This window comes from Bombina bombina, chromosome 5, assembly GCF_027579735.1.
Source record: "Bombina bombina isolate aBomBom1 chromosome 5, aBomBom1.pri, whole genome shotgun sequence".
NCBI classification, from domain to species: Eukaryota; Metazoa; Chordata; class Amphibia; order Anura; family Bombinatoridae; genus Bombina; species Bombina bombina.
Window position 1 is genome coordinate 576,642,049 of NC_069503.1, and position 21,911 is coordinate 576,663,959.

General features: G+C 41.4%; 1 protein-coding gene across 2 annotated transcripts in view; it reads right to left on the minus strand.

Moving 5' to 3' along the window:
• LOC128660597 (collagen alpha-1(XV) chain) overlaps positions 1-21,911 on the minus strand; it is a 674,535-nt gene that overhangs the window by 237,954 nt on the left and 414,670 nt on the right. For both annotated transcript variants that reach the window (XM_053714523.1, XM_053714522.1), the window contains exon 20: positions 20,964-20,999. In XM_053714523.1, coding sequence (XP_053570498.1) covers positions 20,964-20,999 — 36 coding nt within the window. The remainder of the gene's footprint in view (positions 1-20,963; positions 21,000-21,911) is intronic.

Here is a 21,911-nt window from a genome sequence, read left to right on the forward strand (position 1 = left end):
TTTCACCCCTGTCCTCAGACTTATACAAAAATGCATGTGACAACACAAACTTATATACCACTATGTGATCCCAATTATCTCTAATCACCTTGTGTGTGTTTCAGCTAAAGACTCCTGGCGCATTGCTTATGTCATTACTCGTGTGTTGCCTAAGAGATCAGCCGCGGTTTATATTCAGCTTACCAATACTTTGTGAATATGTGTTAGCTGTAATAAACATAAAAAAAACTAAATTTATGCTTACCTGATAAATTTCTTTCTTTCTTGACACGGTGGTTCCTCGGATCATCTAATTACTAATGGGAATATCACTCCTGCCCAGCAGGAGGCGGCAAAGAGCATCACAGCAAAGCTATTAAATATCACTTCCCTTCCCTCCAACCCCAGTCATTCGACCGAAGTAAAGGAGAGAAAGGAAGCAACAAGGTGCAGAGGTGCCTGAGGTTTATAACATAACAAAAAAACCTGTCTTAAAAAACAGGGCGGGCCGTGGTCTCACCGTGTCAAGAAAATAATTAATTTATCAGGTAAGCATACATTTTCTTTTCTTTCTAATGACACGGTGAGTCCACGAATCATCTAATTACTATTGGGAATCAATACCCAAGCTAGAGTACACAGATGATAAGGGAGGGACAAGACAGGGAACCTAAACAGAAGACACCACTGCTTGAAGAATCTTTCTCCCAAAGGAAACCTCAGCCGAGGCAAAAGTATCAAATTTGTAGAATTTGGAAAAAATGTGTAGAGAGGACCAAGTTGCAGCCTTGCAAATCTGTTCCACAGAAGATTCATTTTTGAATGCCCAGGAAGAGGAAACAGCCCTCGTAGAATGAGCCGTAACTCTCTCAGGAGGCTGTTGTCCAGCAGTTTCATAGGCCAAGCGAATGATACTCTTCAGCCACAAGGAAAGAGAAGTAGTCGTAGCTTTCTGCCCCTTACGTTTCCTAGAGAAAACCACAAAGAGAGCAGAAGACTGGCAAATATCCTTAATTGCCTGTAAATTGAATTTCAAAGCACGCACTATGTCTAGGTTGTGCAGTAGATTATCTGAATGAAAAATAAGGTAAGGAGACTCATACTGTAATGTCAAGAGCTCTGAAACTCTACGAGCAGATGAAATAGCAACAAGAAACAAAACCTTCCAAGATAACAATTTAATATTTAAGGAATGCATAGCTCAAACGGAGCCTGCTGAAGAACTTTAAGAATAAGGTTAAGACTCCAGACCTGATTCTGACCATGGCCTGACAGAACAATTGCATGTCTGGTACATCCGCCAGACATTTATGTAACAAAATAGACAAGGCAGATATTTGACCCTTCAAAGAACTTGCCGATAAACCCTTCTCCAAACCCTCTTGGAGAAAAGACAAAATTCTAGGAATCCGAACTCTACTCCAAGAGTAGCCTCTGGATTCAAACCAATGCAGATATTTACGCCATATCTTATAGTAAATCTTCCTGGTAAACAGGCTTACGAGCCTGAATCATGGTCTCAATGACCGACTCAGAAAAACCACGCTTAGATAAAATGAAACGTTCAATCTCCAAGCAGTCAGATTTAGAGAAACTAGATTTGGGTGAAGGAAGGGCCCTTGAAGTAGAAGGTCCTTCCTCAGTGGAAGTCTCCAAGGAGGGAGAGATGACATCTTCACTAGGTCTGCATACCAGATCCTGCGAGGCCACACCGGTGGATCCCCAACGCCCTCTCCTGTTTGATTTGAGCAATGACCCGAGGAAGGAAAGCAAACAGAGGAAATAGGTATGCGAGACTGAAATTCCAAGGGACTGCCAAAGCATCTATCAGTACAGCCTGAGGATCCCTGGACCTCGACCCGTACTTCAGGAGCTTGGCATTCTGATGAGATGCCATGAGATCCAGTTCCCGGTGTCCCCATTTGAGAATCAAGCTGGAAAACACTTCCGGATGGATTTCCCACTCCCCGGGTGAAAGGTCTGTCTGCTCAGAAAATCCGCTTCCCAATTTTCCACTCCTGGAATGTGGATCACAGATAGACAGCAGTCGTGGGTCTCCGCCCACTGAATAATTTTGGCTACCTCTTTCATGGCCAAGGAACTCTGTGTTCCCCCCTGATGGTTGATTTAAGCCACTGAGGTTATGTTGTTCAATTGGAACCTGATAAATCAAGCCGAAGCTAACTGAGGCCAGGCCAGAAGAGCATTGAAGATTGTCCTCAGCTCCAGAATGTTTATGGGTAGTACAGACTCCTTCCGAGTCCATGTCCCCTGAGCCTTTAGAGAGCCCCAGACTGCTCCCCATCCCAGCAGGCTGGCGTCCATTGTCACAATCACCCAAGTGGGTCTGCAGAAGCAGGTTCCCTGGGAGAGATGATCCTGAGACAACCACCAAAGAAGAGAATCCCTTGTCGCCTGTTCGAGATGTAATCGCGGAGACAGATCCGCATAATCCCTGTTCCACTGCCTGAGCATGCATAACTGCAGAGGTCTGAGGTGGAAATGGGCAAACGGAATGATGTCCATGGCAGCTACCATCAGACTGATCACCTCCATACATTGAGCCACCGATGGGCGAGAAAAAAACTGAAACGCCAGACAAGAATTGAAAATCTTTGATTTTCTGACCTCTGTCAGAAATATGTGTACAAGTGTGAAAGGTGTAAGGGCACTAAGAAAGCTAAAGGTATCAGGGATACAAAGGTGTATAACAGTGTTCTAACTTGGAAGTGAAAGAAATATGTTTTATATATATAATGTGTAAGATACTATACAAATAAACATTCATATGAACAATATCCGAAAAAACAAATACAAATTTATTAAATAATGAAATATAAAAGACATCAAAAATAAAAACTTGGAAAAGAGAATGAACACCAAAAAGGGGTAAATTAAGCGTAGGGACGTCTTCCCTAATAAATGGGCACAATCTAAAAAAGACAACAGAATTGTTTGCATAAAATCTAAAATCACGATCTAAAATAATATAGGTATATGGTTCTCAAGCTGTATGTAGTGACAAAAGATAAGCATAAATATGAGAGATTAAAATGTATGCATTAGCAATAGCAAATAAGACTGATACAAACAGCTAAAAGTTACACATAAAATTAATGTGACTACGAAGCAAATGGTTGCAGCATAAAATCTCCACAATAGCGTCTTTGGCAATTAAATGTTTGTGGTGAGTAGCAAAGAACTCTTGTAACAGAATAGGCAAAGATTCACTCTGAAGCAGACATATAACTTGTAAAACTATTTTGCGGCACAGTTACTTGTGGTCCTGAAATAGGATGGTGCAATATGCAAAAAGAATATTCGTTACCTTGAACTTCTGTATCTCTGCAGAGTTGTTACTAAGTGTCAGCTGTGGGTTTGTAGATAAACCGCGAGTTCACTCCACGTGACTTTGGCGTCTGACATCACGGGTGACACTCGGGGGGCTCGTCTCGCCCTAACACACCAATATTTCAGCCGAGTGCGGTATGAGGAATCCTTGCTTTCACTTTTTATTTTGCTGCTGCCAAGTGCAACACCAAACGCCTCCAGCTGCCCACAGCAAAATCTCCATATTTTTTTTTTCTCTTTCCAACGAGGTGATGTTTCCACTTTTTAGCCAATACCTATGCTAGCTCACTGCCATACAGCTAGCATAGGTATTGTCTAAAAAGTGGAAACATCACCTCGTTGGAAAGAGAAAAAATAAATAAATAAACAAAACATAAAAAACCCTTGTAGTTGGAATTAAGGAACTCTTTCCCAGATTCACCTTCCATCCGTGAGAGCGCAGGAAGGATAACAATATCTCTGTGTGGGAGTTTGCTTGTTGAAAGGATGGCGCCTGAACCAGAATATCGTCCAGATAAGGTTCCACTGCAATGCCCTGCAACCGGAGCACCACCAACAGGGATCCCAGAACCTTTAAAAAGTTCTGGGAGCGGTGGCAAGGCCGAAAGGAAGAGCCACAAACTGGAAGTGTTTGTCTAGAAATGCGAACCTCAGAAACTTGTGATGATCCCTGTGGATGGGAACATGCAGGTACGCATCCTTTAAATCTACTGTTGTCATAAATTGACCATCTTGTACCAAGGGAAGAATGGAACGAATAGTTTCCATCTTGAAGGACGGTACTCTGAGGAATTTGTTTAGACTTTTGAGATCTAAAATTGGTCTGAAAATTCCCTCTTTTCTGGGAACCACGAACAGATTGGAGTAAAATCCCAGACCCTGCTCCTGCACTGGAACAGGAACTATCACTCCCAGGTCAGAGAGGTCACGAACACAGTGTAAGAATGCCTCTCTTTTTATCTGGTTTACAAATAATCTTGAGAGCAGAAACCTGCCCCTGGGAGGAAAGGTCTTGAACTCTAGTTTTTATCCCTGGGACACGATGTATACCACCCAAGGATCCTGAACATCCCGAACCCAAGCCTGAGCGAAGAAGGAAAGTCTGCCCCCCACAAGATCCGATCCCGGATCGGGGCAGACCCTTCATGCTGACTTTAAGTCATTAGCGGGTTTCTTAGAATGCTTTCCCTTGTTCCAAGACTGGTTGGGTCTCCAGGAAGGCTTGGACTGTTCCTGCTTAGTAGAGGGTGAGGAAGGCTTACCTTTGAAGTAAGCCTTCCTCCAGTAATGTCGGAAATAATTTCAGCCAATCCTGGCCCAAACAAGGTCTTGCCCTTGTAAGGAATCGCCAAAAGCTTAGACTTAGACGACACATCCGCAGACCAGGATTTCAACCATAAGGCTCTGCGGGCCAGTACGGCAACCCCAGAAATTTTTGCTCCCAACTTGATAACCTGTAGGTAAGCATCCGTAATAAAATAATTGGCCAACTTAAGGAATTACACTGTCTGAGTCTGAGATTTCACCCTCAGATGCTACTGAAGAATTTTCCTCCTCAGATTTTTGGGAGGGAACATTCGGAATAGCCACGACCGTGTCAGAAACCTTACTCGCTGATTCTTTACATTTCCTCTTGCGCTTTCCCTGCAGCTTGGGAAAAGCAGACAGCACATCAGATACCGCAGAAGACATGAGGGAAGCGATGTCTTGCAAAGTCACTCCAGGCGGAGATTGAGAGGAAGCGCAGGGCACTGTATGTGTGGACGATAGTATTTGGGACACCTGAGGAGAAAGTTGTGGCATATCTTGAACATTGTCAGTAGACTCCTGAACAGCATCCGTCCTAGACAATAATGGCTCAGAATCAAATAGTCTATCCCTGTAATTTAATGTTCTCTCAATACATGAGGAACAGAAAGGGATTGGTGATTCAACATTAGCATCCAAACATAAAGTACATGTAACATCTTGCAAAGCCTCCTGGTCCATCTTCACCCAGAATTAAAAATGAAAGTACTACATTTTGAATCAAAAGTTCACACACAAAAAACACCTTACTGTCCCTTTAAATATATAAAGGAAAACTGCTTTATTTTTACAGCAAAAACTTTTTAGTCTACTGTTGTAGCAAAAGATTTTAAAATGAATTACCCCGAACAGCCTCTACACCTCAGCTAGCTCTTGCTGAGGTGCCTACCTGCCCTGCTGGGAAACCGGAGCCGATAGATATCAGATGGATTCCGGACCCAAACCAGAGCGTTGTACACAAGGTCCATCGAGTGTAGGACACATACTGGAACCGCAGTAAAATATCTCCCCTCCGGCACACAGGAAGTGAAGAGAAGAGCGCGAAAAGGACATTTTCAACGCGTCGGTTAGTCCCGCCCATCGTGAGCGCAATTGAACTAACCTCCCAGTCGGCATGATTACTCTGAGGTAACAAACAGCCGGGAGTAAAAACACACCACCTTAACCCCTTAAGGACCAGCGACGTACCCTGTATGTCACTGGCCTTTTTTTGGGACTTGATTGTTTTATAGCACGGTCTTGCCACCAGCGTTGAGACTGCTCTATTCCACAAAGCCTGCTGGAGGGAGTGCATTAATAGCGTGTTCTTGCTAGACTTGTGCTATTATGTCCTGAAAAAACCCTTAACGACCAGTGACATACAGGGTACATTGTGGTCATTAAGGGGTTAAAACTGAGCCCATCTCTTCGTCCCCAGTGCCTGCACCACTGCCTAAATTAAGCCCATTAACTTGCTATTGGCCATATTCAGTGTCCCATTAAAATAAACAGTAAAGTGCCATCTCTTTCCTGATGCAGCCCAGAAAAATAAAAATAGCACTTACCTCAATAAGGTCTGCCTGGCAGCAAGGCAGCTCACTAGGTTTGAGAGGTCTTCTCCCTCACATGGACCTGTGGAAAAAGAGATAAAGACTGAGTAATCTTACTCAGGCTTTCAATATTAGGACAGCATTAACTACATGAGAGCCACAGTGAGGATTGTACCCCACAAGTTCCCATTGCTTAAAAGCCACCACTGCTCTACTTTAAAGACTGACATGGACTACAGCTGCACCCAAGTAGAAAAGTAGCACAAGCTTGCTGCTGAAAAATAATAAAATCTTGATTGAAGAATCTTTCCAGACACCTAAACTTTACCACTTATTTGCTCTAACGTAGAATGACTGGGGTTGGAGGGAAGGGAGGTGATATTTAACAGTTTTGCTGAGGTGTTCTTTGCCGCCTCCTGCTGGGCAGGAGTGATATTCCCAATAGTAATTACTGTAATTAGATGATCCGTGGACTCACCGTGTCATTAGAAAGAAAAATCGACATGTTAAGCTATTATGTGTCTTTCTTATTTTAGATATATATCTCGTGAGAATCTGCATACGAGCGGTAGTCACCCAGCAAAATGCATGCATCACAAATGGGCGCTGATCGTTGCCAAGTAACCCACCGCTATTTATAAACAGTGTCCTCGTGTTATCCATATAGGTACCTTGCAACTATATCTAACCGAATAAACCATTACATTAAAAACAAAGTACAAAAATGTCACAACATCAAACATTGCAATATCTAATACCAAACCATAATAGAACACCATGATTAACAGCATATACGATCAGTATAGGTATACGTAAACTCTATAATTCTCATCTCTAAACCTGTATTGGAGCTGAAACTAGGTAAGACAATATTATTAGTTATTTGGCAAATAGCATATCCTATGGAGAGAATTATGCAAGAAACTGGGACATAATTATATCAGAATCTATCAGGGTTATTTGATCCGACAAAGCTAAACAAATCTATACATTAATGAAGCAGGGTAATATAATAGGCTCGGGGCACTAGAGGAAGCTATGCCATTCTATTTTAGTATTCAAACCCTTTGGAATAAGCATTTCAAGCTCATAAGTCCATCTTACTTCTCTCTGCAAAAGTACTTTGTTACGGTCAGCACCTCTGGGTAGTGGAGGTACGTGATCAATTAAAGTATATCTCAAGTCAGCCACATTATGGCCTCTCTGCATAAAGTGTCAAGCCACTGGTTGGTCCAATTCTTTGTTCTTAATTGCTGTGCGGATTGCGCTTCTATGATTACCCTTCTTCATTAATGTATAGATTTGTTTAGCTTTGTCAGATCAAATAACCCTGATAGATTCTGATATAATTATGTCCCAGTTTCTTGCATAATTCTCTCCATAGGATATGCTATTTGCCAAATAACTATAATATTGTCTTACCTAGCTTCAGTTCCAATACAGGTTTAGAGATGAGAATTATAGCGTTTACGTATACCTATACTGATCATATATGCTGTTAATCATGGTGTTCTATTATGGTTAGTACTAGTCCTAAAGCCCGTTCACACAGGCCATTTTTTGCAGGGTACAGCGGTCCCACCCCTTGCGCTCTCTCCCTCCCCCTCTCTTTTGCTCTCTCTCTCTCCCCGCTCTCTTTTGCGCTTTCTCTCCCCCTCTCTTTTGAGCTCTCTCTCTCCCCCCTCTCTTTTGCGCTCTCTCTCCCCCCTCTTTTGCGCTCTCTCTCCCCCCTCTTTTGTGCTCTCTCTCTCCCCCTCTTTTGCTCTCTCTCCCCCTCTCTTTTGCGCTTTCTTTCCCCCTCTCTTTTGAGCTCTCTCTCCCCCCTCTCTTTTGCGCTCTCTCTCTCCCCCCCTCTTTTGCGCTCTCTCTCTCTCCCCCCTCTTTTGCGCTCTCTCTCCCCCCTCTTTTACGCTCTCTCTCTCACCCCTCTCTTTTACGCTCTCTCTCTCACCCCTCTTTTACGCTCTCTCTCACCCCCCTCTTTTGCGCTCTCTCTCCCCCCTCTCTTTTGCACTCTCTCTCCCCCCTCTCTTTTGCACTCTCTCTCCCCCTCTCTTTTGCGCCCTCTCTCTCCCCCCTCTATCTCTCTCCCTCTCTCCCCCTCTCTCTCCCCCCCTCTCTCTCCCCCCCCCCTCTCTCCCCCCCCCTCTCTCTCCCCCTCTCTCTCCCCCCCCCTCTCTCTCCCCCCTCTCTGTCCCCCTCTCTCCCCCCCCCCCTCTCTCTCTCCCCCCCTCTCTTTCCCCCCTCTCCCCCCCTCTCTCTCTCCCCCCCCCTCTCTCTCCCCCCCTCTCTCTCTCCCCCCTCTCTCTCTCTCTCCCCCCCTCTTTTGCGCTCTCCCCCCTCTCTTTTGCTCTCTCTCTCCCCCTCTCTTTTGCGCTCTCTCTCCCCCCTCTCTCTCTCTCCCTCCCCTCTCTCTCCCCCCCTCTTTCTCTCCCTCTCCCCCCCCTTTCTCTCCCCCCTCTCTCTACCCCCCTCTCTTCCCTCTCTCCCCCCCCTCTCTTTTGATCTCTCTCTCCCCTTTCTTTTGCTCTCCCTCCCTCTCTCTTTTGCTGTCTCTCTCCCTCTCTTTTGCTGTCTCTCTCCATCTCTTTATCTCCCCTCTTGATCTCTCTCTCACCTTTCTTATCTTTTCCCTACCCCCTCTCTCCCCTCTTTTGAGCTGTTTTGAGCTCTCAGATTCTCAGTCTGTAGGGCCTTTCACGGGCCCGCCTGGCCCTGCCCCCTTCACGCTCGGCCCCGCCCCCTTCACGGACCTTTACGCTCGGCCCCGCCCCCTTCTGCTTGAGTCGCACTGCAGAGACTTAGGGACTGTAAGGCCAGGTGTGTTTGTCCTCGTGCTGTCTCTACTGCGCATGACAGCTTCGGACAAACACACTTGGCCTTTTATAGTATAGGATTAGATATCGCAATGTTTGATGTTGTGATATTTTTGTACTTTGTTTTTTATTTAATGGTTTATTTGGTTAGATATAGTTGCACGGTACCTATATGGATAACACGAGGACACTGTTTATAAATAGCTGTGGGTTACTTGACAACAATCGGCGCCCATTTGTGACGCATGCATTGTGCCGGGTGACTACTGCTCGTATGCAGGTTCTCACAAGATATATATCTAAAATAAGAAAGACACATAATAGCTGTACTGATATCTTAACATGTCGATTTTTTTAATGTTTATTACAGCTAACACATATTCACAAAGTATTGGTAAACTGAATGTAAACAGCGGCTGATCTCCTAGGCAACACATGACGACTAGTAATGACGTAAGCAATGCGCTGGGAGTCTGTAGCTGAAACACACACAAGGTGATTTGAGATAATTGGGATCACATAGTGGTAAGTAGGGTATATACGTTTGTGTTGTCACATGCATTTTTGTTTAAAGGGACACTGAACCCAAAATTTTTCTTTTGTAATTCAGAAAGAGCCTGCAATTTTAAGCAACTTTCTAATTTACTCCTATTATAAATTTTTTCTTCGTTCTCTTGCTATCATTATTTGAAAACAAAAGTATCTAAGCTTTTTTTTGGTTTCAGTACTCTGGACAGCACTTTTTTATTGGTGGATGAATTTATCCACCAATCAGCAAGCACAACCCAGGTTGTTCACCAAAAATGGGCCGGCATCTAAACTTACATTCTTGCATTTCAAATAAAGATACCAAGAGAATGAAGAAAATTTGATAATAGGAGTAAATTAGAAAGTTGCTTAAAATGTCATGCTCAATCTGAATCACGAAAGAAAAATTTTGGGTACAGTGTCCCTTTAAGCCTGAGGACGGGGGTGAAACCCCAAAACGTCACTTTTGGAGTAAAATCATTTGTTGGATAAATCCGGTGAGTGCCTGCTTTTGTTTGGGACTGTTAGTATGCTGCTGAGCACCCCGGTCAGAGGTGGATTATCGTGAGTGCTAAACCTTTATTACAAACTTGACTGTATGGATAGAAATCATGAAAAATGTTTGGGTGTTGTTTTAGAATTATATAAAAATGTACGTCACATACAGAAACCTTTCATTATAAGATTAAAATCTCTTAAAGGGATATGAAACCCAAATTTTTCTTTAATTATTCAGATAGAGCATACACTTTTAAACAACTTTAAAAGTGTCTTAAATTTACACGCTCTATGAGAATCCTGCAAGTTTAATTTTGAATTTCTTATCCCTTTAATTTCTGGTATTAATATATATTTTTGCAACATAATTAGCTAGATTTTCTGTAGTGACAGTGAGGGTTCTGGGTGTGTATAGTAACAGTGAGGGTTCTGGGTGTGTATAGTGACAGTGAGGGTTCTGGGTGTGTATAGTGACAGTGAGGGTTCTGGGTGTGTATAGTGACAGTGAGGGTTCTGGGTGTGTATAGTGACAGTGAGGGTTCTGGGTGTGTATAGTGACAGTGAGGGTTCTGGGTGTGTATAGTGACAGTGAGGGTTCTGGGTGTGTATAGTGACAGTGAGGGTTCTGGGTGTGTATAGTGACAGTGAGGGTTCTGGGTGTGTATAGTGACAGTGAGGGTTCTGGGTGTGTATAGTGACAGTGAGGGTTCTGGGTGTGTATAGTGACAGTGAGGGTTCTGGGTGTGTATAGTGACAGTGAGGGTTCTGGGTGTGTATAGTGACAGTGAGGGTTCTGGGTGTGTATAGTGACAGTGAGGGTTCTGGGTGTGTATAGTGACAGTGAGGGTTCTGGGTGTGTATAGTGACAGTGAGGGCTCTCTACAGAATGTACAACTTAGATTTAAAAAGCATGCCCCCTTAAGCAAGTTTGCTATTCTCTTACAAGTTACACATATTTGTTACACTGAATGCACTGTTCTTTATTATTTAATTATTGTGCCACAAATGTACTTCTATAATAGTTGCAACTATGGTACTTTATGTATTCATGCATCGATTGCATTCAGTCCTTTATTTATACAATATCATTACTTATAATTTCACCCTTATGGGAATGCGTGTATTAAAAATTTTTTTCCAACAAAAGGAGTCTTATGTGTTTCAAAGTTCAATATAGCTTTTAAGAGTAATTTCCTAGTACAGTTTTGTTCTGTTTTTATAGCTTGTCTCTGGGCATCACTAGTGTTCATTAAAAAAAATTATACTAGATATAACATTTCCTAAATGAGTTAAATGGATATCACATTGAATTTTACTTGTGTGAATCATTATATATATATATTCAAAAATAGAGCGCACTCCCACCTAAAAAAAGACTACCAGGGTGCAGGCAAGTATACTCATAAAATAGAACAGACGCATGCCCTCGCTGTATTTGTGCAGAATAAGTGCTTTAATGGCACATCAAACCAGTAACGTTTTTGGGGGTTAAACACCCCTTCAGTGTGATTGATCCCCGAAAACGTTACTGGTTTGATGCGCCATTAAAGCACTTATTCTGCACAAATCCAGCGAGTGCATGCGTCTGTTCTATTTATATATATATATATTAAAATTTCCAGTGGTCCCAGATGACTTAGAAATTGCAGAGGATGACATAGAAATTTGACTTTTTCCTATCTTTAACTTTGTATTAGTAACTTTTTCCCTCTGGGCTAGTATGTATGTGTATGTGTGTGTGTGTATATATATATATATATATATATATATATGTGTGTGTATATTTATATATATATATATGTGTATAAAAACAGGAAACAGCACTCTCTGGACTTAAGTAAAAAACAAGTAGTTTATTCAGTAACGTTTCGGGGAATGCTCCCCTTCATCAGACCAACAACATACAAGTGAGACAAACATTTAAGCATACACAAACCCCTCCCCCTAGTGCAAAAAACCGCCAAAAATGGTTGCCATAGCAACCAAGCAACCAGTTCAAAGTAAATACATTTACCAATGCAACAATGACATCAAAGAAACCAGATCATTATGGTTAATTAGCATCAGGTCAATTAGCAAATCAACACATCATCCTACCACATAATACACCTGCTGTATATTAGTACTTCTAATACCCCAGTGGCAGTGTGTCCTTTTAAAGAGACATATCACAATATTATTAGCTAAGTACAGGAACACAAGAATGTGTAGAAAAAAGGGGTTGAAAAAACGTTTAGTTAAACCTCGGCACCTCAACATATTGAAATGCAATTCACGTAATGCACTTATAGTAAATACCTAACTCCTAATACCCGTACTACATAGTCAAGGGTCATGTGTACCATAAAAGCTATAGAAGCAAATAGCAGCAAACTCGTTATACAGGTACCTCAAACGATGTGACCGTATTACATGCACAAAGTGTAGCACGACCTATGTAATCACCCTGTTCAGCATCGGACCAACCTCGCGCTGAATCTAGCACAGCTACTAGCGGAACAACAAGGGATATGCGCATGCGTGGAAACCCGGCACAGTCCAGCCCCCAATGCTCCAGCTAGGTACCCAATAGGATAGAAAGGACAAGCCCCCACACCGGACAAAATAAAATGGCATGGTAAGAGGGCCCCAAGGTACTACTAAGGGAAGGAAGGGTCCGGGTCATGAACGTAATAAATGCAGCAGGATATGCAGTAGAAGATAGTACAACACCCCTAATACCCAGATATCAGGAGTCACCCACTTAGGTCTAGTAACCCAGCTAGTTCAGTCTGACATACACGATGAGAAGGGTATATGCGTCTGTCATTTCTAACCTGTCAGCACCGATCTTGCGGTCAAGACACCTATTGTCCGTGCATAGGCAATTTTACAGGGTCACAAAAAGGATGTCTATACGTGTGCGCATGCGTGTAAGCCATGCCCAGTCAATTATTACTGTGTAAGGCAAGGTCCCTGATAGGCCGTCTGGGACAAGCCCCTATCTCTGTGTGAGTGACAGTTTTGCTATGAGATAGGGGGGCAGGGGTCCAAAGTCAAAAGATATGTCGGTCACAGTATGTTTCAGGCTGATGCTGTGATTACAGGTTTGCTAGAGCCCGGTGGCCCAGACATGTACGGATCGCTATAAAGGAAAAGAGACCCCTAAACTAATGTGAATAAATACATAGTACAGGCAGGTCCCATCCCCCTAGATACAGAAAATACAAGTGCTATCAGGGTTCCGTAGTGCAAGGTCAGTAGCACCAGCACTCAGTGATGTGTCAACACTGCGGTGTGCATCAGAAGTAACATCCACTAATATACATAACAGAAACAACCTAAATAAGGGTACACCCATTGGGCACCCCTCCTGGAGGATAAATATGGGCAGAGCCTACAGCCAATCAGCAACCAGACTTCATGAACCCACTGTGGATAAAAGAATGCAAACATAGTATCAGATACTGTACAAACTAAATTAATCCCCTTAGAAAGATACAACCAGATACATTAGAAGCATACACAGCTTAGTTCATAAAAAACAATGCCAGTCTATCCCCATGTTCAAACCTCTGGGGTGTATAGTGTCCAGTTTGAAAATCCACTCAGCCTCCTTCTGTAGGAGACGGGTGTCCCTGTCACCTCCCCTAGGCATTGGGGGTACATGATCGATGAGTTTAAATCTCAGGTCCGCCACAGAGTGACCCTTCTCCATAAAATGTCTGGCCACCGGTTGGTCACTCTTGCCTTTCTCAATTGCCGTCCGGATGGCACTCCTGTGATTAGCCATCCTTTTCTTAATGTCATCTGACGTCTTACCTATATAGAATAGGCCACAGTTGCAATTCAGCATGTACACCACAAATTTTGTGGTACACGTAAGGAAATGCTTGATCTTGTAGCTCGTGTTATTGTGTGGATGTTTGAATTGCTTGCATTGCAGCATGGCGTTACACGTTACACAACTCGGGCACTTGTAGGAGCCCCTTTTGGTGTTTGTCTTGACCTTGCTGTAGCTATCAGTTGGATCAGTGTTCATTAAGATGTCTTTTAGGTTTCTTCCCCTCTTATATCCAATTCTGGGTGGTCCATAGTCGTGGTATGGTAATGATGGATCAGTCTGGACAATATCCCATTTCTCTTTTAAAGTAACTCCTAGTGTTCTCGTGCTAGGGGTGTATGCAGTGACAAAATTCATCCTCTTCTGTTGGTCTCTTTTTGGCATTTTCATGCTCAACTGGGCCCTTGCTTCCTTTATAGTGTTACCATTGTATCCTCTGCTGTAAAACCGTGATTCCATTTCTTTCAGTTGTACCTCACGGTTTTCCTCTGATGTGTTATTGCGGATGACTCTCAGCAGCTGTGCCTTAGGGATGGCTTTTATGAGTGATCTTGGATGGTAACTAGAAGCATGTAGCAGTGTGTTTCTGTCGGTAGACTTTTTAAATAAGGTGGTACCCAATCTGTTGTTTATCTTATAAATTCTTAGATCCAGGAAATCCACTTCATTGTAGCTGGACACTTCCTTCAATTGAACCTGTCCCCCTATTGTGTTCAGGGATTTGACCCACTCGCCAAAGGACTCAATCGTGCCTCTCCAGACCACAACGATATCATCAATGTAGCGCTTGTAAAAGCGTACTTGTTGATTGTCATATACCTTGAACACCTTTTCCTCCATATGTTCCATGAATGAGTTTGCAAAAGCAGGTGCCATATTCGAGCCCATGGCCGTTCCCATGAGCTGAAGATAAAATCTCCTTTCGAATTTAAAGTAGTTCAGCTTAAGACATAGAGATAGAAGTTCAATAATAAAGCTGGTAGGGGGGCCCACATATGGGCATCTTTCAAGGCAGTTGGTAATTATCTCCATCCCCATTTCATGCGGTATAATAGTATAGAGGCTTGTGACGTCAAGACTGGCAAGCACGTCTCCTGGTTCTATGTCAGATATGTCAGTGAGATATGCAATGAGTGTGGTGGAGTCTCTTAGGTATGAGCGCATGTTTACAACCAGTGGTTGTAGCATAGAGTCAACATATTTAGCCAGGGGTTGTAGGAGTGACCCCCGTGCTGAGACAATGGGGCGTCCAGGTGGATGTACCAATTGTTTGTGTATCTTGGGGAGTGTATAGAGAATTGGCCTGACTGGGTTGTTAGTGGTTAGCCATTCCTTGGTGGTAGGGTCTATCCAGTTCATTTGTGCTGCATGTTCAATAACTGAGTCAATCCGTGCTTTATAGGTAATCGTGGGGTCACAAGGTAAGGCTTTGTAGGTTGAGACATCCGCCAGTTGTTTATCTATTTCAGTCTTATAATCTTGATAATCCTGCAGAACAACCGCACCACCCTTGTCCGCTGGGCGTATGACAATGGTAGAGTCATTTCTAAGGGATTGAACAGCTTCCCAGTCAGTTGTTGTCATATTATTTCTAGTTAGGCCTTGCTCCCTCTGTCCCAATCTTTGTTGGATAAGGCGAGTATAGGTTCTAATACTTGGATTCGTCGTGGGTGGTTCAAATGTACTTGGTTTCTTAAAGGGGTGTCTGTTTTCTTCCAATCCCTTTCCCTGGAAAAAGTCACCCAATTTCAGCTGCCTCTGGAAACGCATACTGTCAATATAAGTAGTGAAGTCATCAGCCTTAGTTGTGGGTACAAAGGAGAGGCCCTTCATAAGTACCCGCCTTTCGTTGTCATTCAGGACATGCTGGCTAAGATTGACCGTTACATCCTCCTCCTCCTGCGGGGTAGTGGGGGTCTTCTTCCAAAATCCGCCCCTGCGTGTATGCGGTCTTCGCCCCTTCCCCTGGAGCGGGTGGTAATGCCTAAAAAAGGCTGAGTGCTGTGCTGGTTCTCATTCTCCTGTGGCCGGTCACCCGAGTAATCCGTGTCAGAGCCAGAACTTGAATCCACCGTGTTCAGTTGTCGGTGTGCATATGTTCTAAACCTTCTTTGTCTTCTTGGCTGGTACTGGGCTCTTTCAACCGGTCCAAGTGTCCATCGGTAAACCTTTTTATCCTTATAATCCTCCATAACATAACCAAGTTTTTTGTTTTTGAAGGCAATTAAGGCATTGTTGTATTCCCGTAGTTGTGTGTTAATCTTGTCCATCCAGTTCTCTGATTTGTCCTGCATCAGGATCTGGCCTTTAGCTTCCTCCAAAATGCTGATATCATCCTTTGCTTTTTGCATCTGACATCTGACTTCCTCGACCACTAGCAAGATCAAATCAAGGGAACATTTATTCAATATCGCTACCCATTTCCTGCAGAAGTCAGAGTTCTGTCTGCCTATGGTGGGCACATTGTTGATTCTAAAGCCTCTAGGTATCAGTCTCTTTCTATGGTACTCAGAAAGGTAAATGCCATGAAGTTTAAGATCCACCTCTTTTTTCTTCAATTTGATGAGTTGATTGTACACAGTCACAGCATTCTCCGCTGGATCTTCAGGTAGTAAGGTGTCAAACAGTATCCTTGCTGCATCCAAGTCACTCATGGATAGTGTCTCTGCACCCTCCACATCAGCTGGAATAGTGGCTGTGGCCTGCGTGGGTTCAATGTGCTCCATTGTTGCTTTAGTAGTACCAATTAGTCCCCAGTGAATACCCACACCGTGGTGATGATACAATGTTAAAACACAAGTCCGGTAGTACAACAGAGTGAGGGATCTGATGTGTCACTTGCTGGTGGGTGCATCAGGTAAGTATCCAAGCAAAAAGAGTCAGTTGCACTCTCACAAACAGTTCTCCAAGGGCCAGGGTGCTAGAGTAGTTGAAATGTAGCAAAACAGGAAACAGCACTCTCTGGACTTAAGTAAAAAACAAGTAGTTTATTCAGTAACGTTTCGGGGAATGCTCCCCTTCATCAGACCAACAACATACAAGTGAGACAAACATTTAAGCATACACAAACCCCTCCCCCTAGTGCAAAAAAACGCCAAAAATGGTTGCCATAGCAACCAAGCAACCAGTTCAAAGTAAATACATTTACCAATGCAACAATGACATCAAAGAAACCAGATCATTATGGTTAATTAGCATCAGGTCAATTAGCAAATCAACACATCATCCTACCACATAATACACCTGCTGTATATTAGTACTTCTAATACCCCAGTGGCAGTGTGTCCTTTTAAAGAGACATATCACAATATTATTAGCTAAGTACAGGAACACAAGAATGTGTAGAAAAAAGGGGTTGAAAAAACGTTTAGTTAAACCTCGGCACCTCAACATATTGAAATGCAATTCACGTAATGCACTTATAGTAAATACCTAACTCCTAATACCTGTACTACATAGTCAAGGGTCATGTGTACCATAAAAGCTATAGAAGCAAATAGCAGCAAACTCGTTATACAGATACCTCAAACGTATTACATGCACAAAGTGTAGCACGACCTATGTAATCACCCTGTTCAGCATAGGTCGTGCTACACTTTGTGCATGTAATACGGTCACATCGTTTGAGGTATCTGTATAACGAGTTTGCTGCTATTTGCTTCTATAGCTTTTATGGTACACATGACCCTTGACTATGTAGTACGGGTATTAGGAGTTAGGTATTTACTATAAGTGCATTACGTGAATTGCATTTCAATATGTTGAGGTGCCGAGGTTTAACTAAACGTTTTTTCAACCCCTTTTTTCTACACATTCTTGTGTTCCTGTACTTAGCTAATAATATTGTGATATGTCTCTTTAAAAGGACACACTGCCACTGGGGTATTAGAAGTACTAATATACAGCAGGTGTATTATGTGGTAGGATGATGTGTTGATTTGCTAATTGACCTGATGCTAATTAACCATAATGATCTGGTTTCTTTGATGTCATTGTTGCATTGGTAAATGTATTTACTTTGAACTGGTTGCTTGGTTGCTATGGCAACCATTTTTGGCGTTTTTTTGCACTAGGGGGAGGGGTTTGTGTATGCTTAAATGTTTGTCTCACTTGTATGTTGTTGGTCTGATGAAGGGGAGCATTCCCCGAAACGTTACTGAATAAACTACTTGTTTTTTACTTAAGTCCAGAGAGTGCTGTTTCCTGTTTTGCTACATTTCAACTACTCTAGCACCCTGGCCCTTGGAGAACTGTTTGTGAGAGTGCAACTGACTCTTTTTGCTTATATATGTGTATATATATATATATGTGTGTATATGTGTATATATATATATATATATATATATATACATATATATATATATGTATGTATATATATATGTATGTGTATATACATATATATCAAGGACGTGCAGTCATAGGAGGCAGGGGAGGCAGAGCCTCCCCTGCCATATGGGCCCAAAGTTTATTTAAATGTAATATAAAAGAAAAAAAAAAATTGTGTTAAAAAAAAAAATGTAGACATACTCCATTGCGCAACATGGGTGCATATTTTGAGCATTAGAGCGACACCTGCTGGCATAACATAAAATATTAACTTTTTTTCCCCCATGTTACGCTATGGAGAGGCAGTGTACTTTTCTACCTCTCCATTGCGTAACATCATTGCATTTTTTAAATTACAGACTAAGTATGAAAACACCACCCACTGGCTGCCACAGGCTGACTGAACGTCAGTGTGGAAAAAATAGGCCAATCGGAGGCGTCACTCGTAATGCCTCTTAGAGAGGGAGCTAATCAGACGGTCATGTTCTCCTGTGATTGACAACACCAGGAGAACGTGACCGTTATTGATTGGCTCCCTGCGCATGCGCAAGACAGGATCCAGAGCGCAGCGCAGTAGTACTGGAGTCTGGCGGGCTGGCGGCAAAGACTGTGAAGGAAGGACTGTTGCCACCTGATCAGTGCATCCCATCTGGGTCACTCTGGACGGACGGAGCCATATACAAATTTGATTTAAAAATCTTCAGCTGCTAAACGGACGTGTAAGGCAGAACAGAAAGTGGCTATATGCTTAAAGTTTTAAAGCGCGAGAGCGCATCTAGGCAGAAGCAGGGGAGTTAGTACTTTTACTACTATTTGTCCACATTATTTTTATTATAATATACCTTGATCATGAATCAAGGTATATTATAATAAAAAATAATGTGCACAAATAATAGTTATGTAATGATGCTTTTGGTCCGTTTTGCTTTCCTTTTTTTAATATACCATGTCCAGAGAGAGACTAGTCCTGACTGACATGATGATCAAGGGATAGAATAATAAAATAAATGTGCACTGCAGAAATAATATTAGGATCATTGTTAGGACCCCTAACATCTTCCATTTTTCAAACATTATGAGGGTTTATAAAACAATGATGCCATCTAGAAGTCAATCTTAAAGGTAGGAGCTCTGCACTATTAATTTAAAACCTAATCTAGCACTTGTGGGCATTAGTCAAGTATTTTCCATAGATGTAATCCACATGTTTCTCTAACCCAAGTAAAACAGCACATAAAATCTTGACTGGATTAAGTACAGTACAACTAGTATTCATGAGATAACTAAGCCAGGAAGGATGTATACTTAGTAAATATATCACTGTATTTAACTGCCTTTAATAGATTATATAATCTTTCTATACACATTTCTGTGAGTTATGTAATATAAATGTGACCACTTATGGCTCATGCATCTATAATGTAAAGGACATTGCCATTTTAAAGACATCTTCCTTTTAGATGCAACTTCCTTTATGTGTTTATTTTCTGTTTAATGTTAACCCCCTGAACTCAGACTCTAACAGCGTAAAAGAGACCCATATCACTGAAATAGGGGACTGAAAATGAGGAATAGCATTTCTAATGTACAATCCAATTTAGAGATGTTGTATTCATTGCATATTAATGATATTCATTGGTACATTTTGGGTTAACAGTAGCACTGTTTACATAACTTAGCATGCCACATGCTTGCTAACTGTCTTGGCAAAAATGAGTAGCAGGGCTAAAGTATTAAACTTCCATGATTCTGATAAAAATTGCAAACTTTCTAATGTAATTGTATTATTATTTAATTAACTCTTTTTTAATCCTTTGTTGAAAAGCATACCTAGTGGGATAGAGCACGTGCATTTCTTGAGTGGCAGCAGTAGTGTTTGCAGTATTGATCACTTGTTAATTTTTGTTGAAATAAAAATATCTAGATATGCTCAGCAGCATTTGTGTCTTTAAAACTTTCAAGGGATATGAAACCAATATTTTTTTTATTTCATAATTCTGATAAAGCAGCAATTTGAAGCAAATTTCTAATGAACTCCTCAAAAAAATGATAATAGGAGTACATTAGAAAGTTGCTTAAAACCGCTGCTTTATCAGAATCATGACAGAAAAATATGGGTTTCATATTCCTTTAAAGGAATAGGAAAGTCAAAATAAAACCAGCATGATTCTAATAGTGCATGTCCCTTTAACTATATTTTATTTGCTGTTTAGATAGGTTAAATGACATATAAATATTTGTGTCACTGGCTGTGTGTGCCATGTGTGTGTATTGATGGTAAAAATAAATAAAATAATTGCCTGAGAGTAACAGGTGACAGTCAGACGCCATTTCTGCACTGTGGAGAATCTCATCATATATGGTTTTGTCAGGCATATCATAGCAAGTGCCTCACCAACCTCTGACTTCACTGCACGTCACTGATATATATATATATGTGTTTAAACACAGACGCACACATATGTGTGTTTTATTAATAGTCTGAAGATTAGTTTCAAACTCTAAAACATTGCTATGTTCCATTTATAGATTTGGATAACACCCCTATGAGCTGATTTATAAACGTATAAAGATATAAGTGCTGAGCCTATGGTCAAAAAACATACATGAATGCAATATCAACAAATCAAAGCATGGCTATTCTAAAATTAAAAATTATGCTTTATATTTTTATAGTATATTACATTTTTTTGGAGATATTTTTAGCGGATCTTATAAATAGCTCATCTATAAATAAATGCATAAACATTTGAAAAATAAAAGAGCATTTTTTTTCTCAGTATAGTTACAGATCAGAAAACTTACCTTGGCTCCTATATCCCCTTTTTCACCTTTCTTCCCCTAAATAACAAAAACAATAAAACGTTATATTAATTCTTGTACAAACATAACTTTACAATTTGTGTAATGCTTTACAATACAATTGTTTTGTAGTGACTTCATAATATCCGGCGGATGTTTTTTTTTTTTTTTACCAATTTGTATACTTCCTTTTGTTATATAATATTCCCTTCAATTGTCAATAAGCAAATAGTAAGCACTTTATTTGTAGATTTAAAAAGCATTGCTTTCTGTACACTCATTGTTTGCAAATATGTTGACAAAACAATCACAAAATTGATGCATGATTCCAGTCAAGCTATTACAAAAGTAATAGTTATTTTGATAGAAAGAGGCTATAAGTGACACAAAATAATTCTATCTACATGTGTAATAAATATCTTTGCAGTGCAGGCACTTAAAATGCTGTTGTATTAAATCAATCTAAAAATTCAGCCTTAGTGCCCCATTTATTAAGCAGCGAATGCTGTTTCGTAGCCCCATCGTTTCAGGTCCGCCTGAAACGGAAGTTAAGAAGCAACGGTCGTAAGATACGATCCGATATGTTTATGATCCAGGATGATTGACGGCCCCTGCTAGCAGCTGATTGGCCGCGAATCTGCAGGGGCGGCATTGCACAAGCATTTCACCAGACAGCGTACGCATTTATCAAGGTCAAGCGGACATGATTCACTGCTCACCTTTTACTAAATCTACCCCTTACTCTCTAGATTTTTTTTTTTACTGAAGATCTACTGATTGCTGAAAGGATGCTAATTTGCCCTTAGCCTCCTGCAATCTATATTGCTAGTTTACGTTTTATAAGTTATCGGTTGAACCGTTTTATTAAAGCATTTTAAAGGGATAGGAAACCCAAAGGTTTCTTTCATGATTTGGATAGAACATAACATTTTAAACAACTTTCCAATTTAC